We start from the raw sequence: 7584 nt of genomic DNA, 5'->3' as shown, positions 1-7584 counted from the left end.
GGGAAAACACTTCGTCCTCGAACTCTGAGGAGCCGCTGCCAGTAGTGTTGACTAGTACAGTACTGTACTGCGCAAGGTAGCCCAACGGCCTGAGTCAATACAAGGCAGCTTTCTCCTGTTGCGCATTTCCCCCCGGGGCATGGGGGAAAGAAGAGACGACCAAGGGCAATCACTTTTCCGAATGGCCCTGTATAAATTGGAGAGTTGGGCAGGATCCACCCTACGAATTCCACCACGTGGCTCATAGTCTTCAGCAGCATCTAAGCAGGAGACGCAGGCAGCTGCTTAAAGAAGCAGCGACTTCGGAGGGCTCTGACCACACCACGCGCACCCGCCCAGGATGCCTCGGCGGGAGATGCGCACGCGCGAAGCATTCCGCGGGCCTCTCGCGACTGAGCCGTAGCGGACGTGCGGTTCGAAGCCTCGGTTGGAATTTTGGAACGTTATTGCCGCGTCCGGCACCATGGCAACCCCGCTGCCCTCTTCTCTCCCTCCTCCCCTTTCCCCCTCCGCCGCTAGACATCATGGGAAGCGCGCGCACTCAGGAAAACGCCCCTGCTTTATCCATGGGTCCGCACGGCTCCGTTCCAGAGATCTTCCCTAGCAGAGCCCCGCCTCCTCGCCGTCGGAGAGCCAATGAGAGAGACATGGGTGGCCCGTTGGCCTCGGCTTCCCGGCGGCCGGCACGTTCGAAACGGCCAATCGCTGCTCGGAGAGGCGAATTTAAATCGTGAATGGCGGAAGGACTCGGCAGAGTTTCCTTCAGATCGGGGAAAAGGGTGAGTCCGGTTTATTTGCCTTTAGGCGGCCCGCTGCTGTGGCCCTTGGAGCTTCTCCGCACCCGCTTGACTTCCCTCGTCGATCTCCTCGCCTTCTGTAGGGCTTTTTCCTGCCCCCCCTAATGTCCGCCGTGTAGCCCGGGGTGGGGTTGCCCACTCTGCACGGGGAGCTTCCCGGGGCTGGGGCCGGCGGGCTGGGTGGATGGGCGGTGCAGTAGACCACGCCGAGTTAGAAAGAAGGTACCCCTGCCACTCTTTTTAGTGCTGCTGCTGAAAACGGCTGGGGTCGCAAGTCATCTTATAAAAGCAGTGCACCCTTTCAAGAAACATCCGGGGGTCGTAAAGTACGAAAAAACTTCCTTATTGCTACGTCGGTTCCACTTAGATGCAGAACCTGTGTCTGGGCTGTTGCACATTCAAACGTGTGAGCCTCCACCTGATCCGAATTTAGACTTGCTGGCTTAGGGCTAGGCCAAACTGACTGGGAATGGTGAATAACACGTGTGCGCGCACAACCCTACTGCAAATGTGTCTTGCATGGTCTGTTGGCCTTTTGTTTGCAGCTGCTGTCTAACTTGTTTTACCTCACCTTTCTGGCTTTATCCTCACAGCGCCCTATTCACATGGCACAGTTCCTGTTTGAGAGTGACTTGCACGGGCTGTTGAAGCTAGATGCCCCTATTCCCAACGTCCCTCCTGCCCGATGGCAGCGCAAAGCCAAGGAGGCTGCTATTGCCAGCTCTGGACTTACCCCGGATGCTATAGCTCCTTCACCCATGAAGCCAGCTAACAGACCACACAGCACAAGCAAAACCCCCTCAAAAACACCAGGTAAGACTCCTGTTTTATCTTATGATGGTGAGGACACATCTTAATGTTTAAGGCTATAGGTTGACCTAGCATATGTCATCAGCTTGTCTTGTGGTTTTCCCCCAACTAGATCCTGGGAGTGGCAGGTCCACTACATCCCTTGATGGCACAGTGGAATGAATAGTCACAGACTATTTCTATGAATCAAATCTTATGTATCAATAGATGCAGTAGATTTTTTGTTGTTTCTGTCTTGTAGGCAAGTCTGGTTCTAAAGCACAAAACACTCCAAACAAAACTGGAGGGGACAGATACATACCTAATCGCAGCACTATGCAAATGGATGTGGCCAGCTTCCTCTTGACAAAAGAGGAGTCCTCTGATGATACTCCCACCAAGAAGGTGAGTTTGTGATATTAAAGAACAACTGTTCCTCGTGCAAGCCATATAAAAATGGTGCAGGGAGATATTGACACCCAATAATTGGCAAAGCAGGCTTCCTGACAGTAGGTTAGCAGCTGTAAAGAGGCAGCTGCTTAATGAGGCAGGTGGTAATACATGTTGGATTTCTGAAACCCAGCCATTATACAGGCCATTTTGCTCATAATAGCTACAAAACCAAGATGACCAGTACACTATCCTAGGTTGTCATTTATGGGTAGCTAAAGAAATAACTCAAGCTATGTGATACAGGGCAGGAGAGCCTATTTCAGCCCAAATATTGGATTTGAACTTGCCCACATTTCCAGGAGTTGCTTTCTAGCAGTAGGAAGGGCAAACCAAACAAATTCCACAAGCGAGAAAATGTATGTGCCTCTTCTCTCCCTTGTCACAGGCAGGTAGCACACATGTATGTTTGCACCTCTGCTAGCTCTTTAGAGAGGATCTCTTAAATTCATGCAGAGAGATTGTATATCCAATCTTAGTGTTAAGCATTACATCCAAGATCAGTTTTTAGGTAAAAGGTAGCATTTCTCCTCATCCCCTCTTCAGTGGCAGTGAGGGTGGATGGAAATGCTGCCCTTTACTCTTATCTCCAATCTTAGGATGGTGGTGTTTAGCAGATAAAATTACAAAGGATTGACTGCTTCCTGCTTTATGGTACATTGGCTTGTGTGGGTGATGATGAGGTAAGATGTTAGGCCATACAAACCTTCCAGCTCATGTCAGCCTGCAGGCATATAATTGCTTAGCTGCCTATACTGTAAGAGCAAGGGAGCTGGGAACCTTTGGCCTTCCAGATGTTATTGGACTCAAAACTCCCATAAGTCCCTGCCAGCATGGCACGTGGCTAGGGCTGAGGGGAATTTGAGGTCAGCAACATCTGGAGGGATAAGAAGTTTTCCATCCCTGTTGTATGACAAACTACTATTTTTTTTTTTAACGGGGCTGCTTTTCCAACCCAAGGAGCATCAGAAGGCCTGGGCAATGAATCTGCATGGCTTTGATGTAGAAGAGGCAAAAATCCTGCGACTGAGTGGAAAGCCTCAGAATGCCCCTGAAGGTAGGACCAGATGCTTTCCTTGTGGGTGAAAGACACTCCGAAGGTATTTAGATGGTAGAAATAGCAAGGATTCTAAAGGGATGCCCTAAATGGCTTCAGCCCAGTATACCTAAGGAGCATCTCCACTGTCATCGTTCTGCCTGGACATTGAGATCCAGCTCCGAGGGCCTTCTGGCAGTTCCCTCCCTGTGAGAAGTGAGGTTACAGGGAACCAGGCAGAGGGCCTTCATGGTGGTGGCGCCCGTCCTGTGGAAAGCCCTCCCACCAGATGTCAAGGAAATAAACAACTATCTGACTTTTAGAAGATATCTGAAGGCAACCCTGTTTAGGGAAGTTTTTAATGTTTGATGTTTTATTGTGTTTTTAATGTTCTGTTGGGAGCCGCCCAGAGTAGCTGAGGAAACCCAGCCAGATGGGTGGGGTATAAATAAAAAAATATTATTATATTTATTATGCAATGGTGGTGCTTCCTGATAATCCAGCTCATGCGGGTGGCACCCTTGCCCTGCTATGCTGTGACTTCAGAGTGAGAATTGTTCAAGGCAATGATGCCTTCCTGAGTGGTAGGAAAGTAGTATTGTCAGTCTGCAGCCTAGCAATGACTCCGGTTTATAGGCTGTGTAATTCTGTATTATGCTAGTAAAACAAGGTGGTTTGCTTGCACTTTGTTCAAGCTATTAGGATTGTGCTGGTGCGGGTCACCAACCAGAACCCATCTTTTACATGAAACAGCAGCAGGGAAGTCCTTTCTTGAATTAGGTTTCTCCTTTTTTAAAAAAAGAATTAACCTCCTTGAAGCAGTGCACTCTTGTACATGTTTATTTGGAGGTCCCATTTTCCTCAGTGGAGCTCTCTCCTACATATGTATGCAAAGGGTTGCACCCTTACCTGAAAGAGCATCATAATTCAAGTGCAGTGCCTGTGAGGAAGAAGCTTCTCTTGCAGAGGGTTTGATCTGTTCATGGTGTGGTGGTGGCTTACCCCGATTGCTTTGCATTTTGACAGAATTAGCTGAAAACCCAGATGTGTAAGAAGACTTAGTAGGCCTTTCAGCAGCTGGGGTAAATGAGCTGAAACTAGATCTATGTCAACTACAGTGGAAACAAATACATGGTTGACTTTGGTTTGGGCTGCGTAATCATGGTCACTCTTCCCCACCCCAGGATACCAGAACAATCTCAAAGTGCTCTACAGCCAGAAGAACACACCAGGCTCTTCTCGGAAGAATGGTAGATACATAGCTTCCATGTCAGACCGGATTCTGGATGCCCCAGACATCCGCAACGACTACTGTAAGTAGCTACAGTGCTTGTACTTTATAGCAGTGTTTCCCAACCTTGTGCCTCCAGCTGTTTTCGGACTACAATTCCCATCATTCCTGACCACTGGTCTTGCTAGCTAGGGATGATGGGAATTGTAGTCTCAAAACATCTGGAGGCACAAGGTTGGGAAACACTGCTTTATAGGATCCCTGTCAGTTCTGCAATAATGTAACACACAGAAGACTTATGCCTCCATGTGGTATTTTCCTTGGCTACTCCGAGAAATCAGAGCCATATGGGTAACAATGGGGGATAGGGAGGTGTGCAATGGGGGAAGAGGAAGGGGCTTGTGGCGATTCATCTATTGTTTTAGATCTGAACCTCATTGACTGGAGCGCCCTCAACTTCCTGGCTGTGGCTCTGGATAAAACAGTGTATCTGTGGAACTACGAGTCCAGAGAAATAATCCAGCTCACGCAGATGGAACACCCAGATGACTACATCTCCTCCGTGTCTTGGATTAAAGAGGGAAACTACCTTGCAATTGGCACAAGTAGCGCAGAGGTTCAGGTAGGGGTTGTGTCTCTTTAATGACTTGATTAAGCATTGTTGACTTGACCAAATGCCAAGGGGCATGGTTTACAGTGATACTTGTGATCTCTGCCAGAAGTTCATAGAGTTGGGAGGGACCCAAGGGTCGTCTAGTCCAACCCTATTGCAATGCAGATATCTGTTATGTAGTTACTCTTTCGGGCCACGAACTACCAGCAGGTACCCAGCAGGTTGAGGGAACTACTGAAGTGTGGGTATGTTCGTAGTTGAGGTACCCTGTTTCTCTGAAAATAAGACGTAGCCATAAAATAAGCAGTAGCAGGATTTTTAAGCATTCAAGGAATATAAGCCATACCCCGAAAAGACATAGCAATAGGCGCAGCAGCAATTCCGGCTGCAGCAGGAGGGGAAAAAATAAGACATCCCCTGAAAATAAGCCATAGTTTTGGTTTTTTGAGGAAAAAGACGGTGTCTTATTTTCAGAGAAACACGGTAGTTCCTTTGAGGGCCATGGTTTGGTTGCATTTCTCCAATTGATTTTAAAAGGTTTAGGCAAAGTGGGCTTATCTTGGTATATACTCTTCCCCATTTCCAACTCCCCTGGCAGTACTCGAGTTTAGCCAGATAGGCTGTACTAATTATTGTCTATGGTGATTTTAGTTATGGGACATCCAGCAGAAGAAGCGTCTACGAAACATGGTCAGTCACTCATCCCGTGTGAGTTCCCTGAGCTGGAACAACCACATTCTATCCAGGTATGTATGGCCCAAATCCCAGACAAAGGGATTCGTAAGAGTATTACTTGCTTAGGCTCAGGCTATCTGCAGGACTGTATAGTATACAAACCAGGCTGTTCTCCGAGATCTTTGAGGGAGGCCCTTCTCTGTCTCGCCACCCTCATAATCATGTTTGGTGGCAATGTGGGTAGGGCTTCTTGATGGCTGCTTGCAGACTTTGGAGCTCCCTTCCTAGAGAGGCCATACTGCTCCCTCCTTGTCCTTCTGCTGGCAGGTGAAGACTTTTACTCTAGTAGGCTTCTGAGAACTGATTTTTTTTTTTAGGAAAAGGCTTTTTAATAGTACACTATTATTGTTTCTACTAGATTTTTAAAAGTATTTTTATGTAGTTTTAATATTATAGTTTAACTTCCACTTATTATCTTTTATGTATCACATGTCTTTATCCATGTTTGAGGCCTGGTTCTTTTTGGGGGGGGGGGCGGAGCAGGATATAAATGCAATAACAGCAGGAGTGTACAGCAAAAGTGCCTTCTCTGGATCTTTTTTTCTTTCTTACCGTAGATGAGGTGGTGGTATTGGTTGTCCTTAGCACTTGATATAGTTTGGGTTTATATACTTATGTCTCTTAACAGCGGGTCACGGACCGGTCACATTCATCATCATGATGTTCGTGTGGCAGAGCACCATGTGGCAACACTTGCTGGCCATACACAAGAAGTGTGTGGGCTCAAGTGGTCACCTGATGGTCGCTATCTGGCCAGTGGAGGAAATGATAACCTAGTAAACGTCTGGCCAAGCATCCAAGGGGATAGTGGATCATTTCAGCCTGTGCAGACTTTCACACAGCATCAAGGAGCTGTTAAGGTAAGTAGTTATTTATGTAGGAGGCACATGATACGTTGCTGGCAATAGGGAAGCTTGACATATGAACCTTTCTTCTAGGCTGTAGCTTGGAGTCCATGGCAGTCCAATGTGCTGGCAACAGGAGGTGGAACAAGTGACCGGCATATAAGGATCTGGAGTGTGTGCTCGGGTACCTGCCTCAATACAGTGGATGCACAGTCTCAGGTAGGTTCACCTAGTATTCTCAATGGAAAGTAAAGAGCAGTTCAGCATTGAATAATAAGCTGATGCTCAGTCTCAATTTATACATGAGCATGTATTTGGGCTCTTGGTACTCACTGTATTATGTCCCAACAGGTGTGTGCAGTACTTTGGTCTACAAACTACAAAGAACTTGTGTCTGGCCATGGCTTTGCCCAGAACCAGCTCGTGGTATGGAAATACCCATCCATGTCAAAGGTCACAGAGTTGAAAGGTGAGTTCAGAGAGCTAAATCTGGTACTTCAGCTATTTCCATACCATCTAACTTCTAATTTGTGAGTATTACTGCCTTCATATAATGGAAATAGCCACACATGCATTGTTCCTTCCACTTGTCTGCTGGAAATGGCACACCTTTGTTTTTAATATTCCCCAGGACACACAGCTAGAGTGCTAAGCCTGACTATGAGTCCAGATGGGTCCACAGTGGCATCAGCAGCAGCAGATGAAACACTGAGGCTCTGGCGGTGTTTCGAGCTGGACCCAGCCCGTAAGAAGGAGAAAGACAGCAGCACCAAGAGTAGCATTATCCATCAAGGCATCCGCTGAGCTCTCTAACCTATTGCTTTGTGTACGAATTTTAAACAATTTAATAAATATTTCACTCTCACTTAAGAAATGGGGTTGGTATGTGGGGTTGATATCTAGGATAGGATAAAAGCAAGAAACTGATATATCAAAGTGGATTTAATTGTTGCTGGCTATCTGGCCTGTATCGCTTGTAATAAACCAAATAAACCGAAAACTGATGAAAGACCAGAGTACTTATCTAGTGTTTGTTTCCCAAGAGAACATGCAGCCCTAATCTATATAGATAACAGATACACAAAGTA

The 7584-nt window shown here is 47.0% G+C and overlaps 1 protein-coding gene across 1 annotated transcript; it reads left to right on the top strand.

Annotated features, from left to right (window-relative positions):
* The first annotated feature begins 560 nt into the window (after nucleotides 1-560).
* Nucleotides 561-7583, top strand: CDC20 (cell division cycle 20). The gene is made up of 11 exons (XM_035122458.2): nucleotides 561-779; nucleotides 1391-1610; nucleotides 1849-1991; nucleotides 2997-3093; nucleotides 4257-4385; nucleotides 4729-4925; nucleotides 5568-5662; nucleotides 6280-6511; nucleotides 6590-6715; nucleotides 6848-6965; nucleotides 7128-7583. Exons 1-11 carry the CDS (start codon nucleotides 735-737, stop codon nucleotides 7298-7300), a joined length of 1575 nt encoding a protein of 524 aa, XP_034978349.2. The 5' UTR covers nucleotides 561-734; the 3' UTR covers nucleotides 7301-7583.
* Nucleotide 7584: the final 1 nt, after the last annotated feature.

Source organism: Zootoca vivipara, chromosome 7, assembly GCF_963506605.1.
Source record: "Zootoca vivipara chromosome 7, rZooViv1.1, whole genome shotgun sequence".
Taxonomy (NCBI): Eukaryota; Metazoa; Chordata; class Lepidosauria; order Squamata; family Lacertidae; genus Zootoca; species Zootoca vivipara.
The sequence above is the reverse complement of the archived record's forward strand: the minus strand, read 5'-3'. Positions and strand labels throughout refer to the sequence as shown.

Bases quoted from the DNA above. Each gene is read 5' to 3' on its own strand.
- CDC20 (XM_035122458.2), top strand. From the start codon at position 735: ATGGCGGAAGGACTCGGCAGAGTTTCCTTCAGATCGGGGAAAAGG. The intron at 1,992-2,996 runs GTGAGTTTGTGA...TTCCAACCCAAG, and splicing joins ATGATACTCCCACCAAGAAG to GAGCATCAGAAGGCCTGGGC. The intron at 6,716-6,847 runs GTAGGTTCACCT...ATGTCCCAACAG, and splicing joins CAGTGGATGCACAGTCTCAG to GTGTGTGCAGTACTTTGGTC.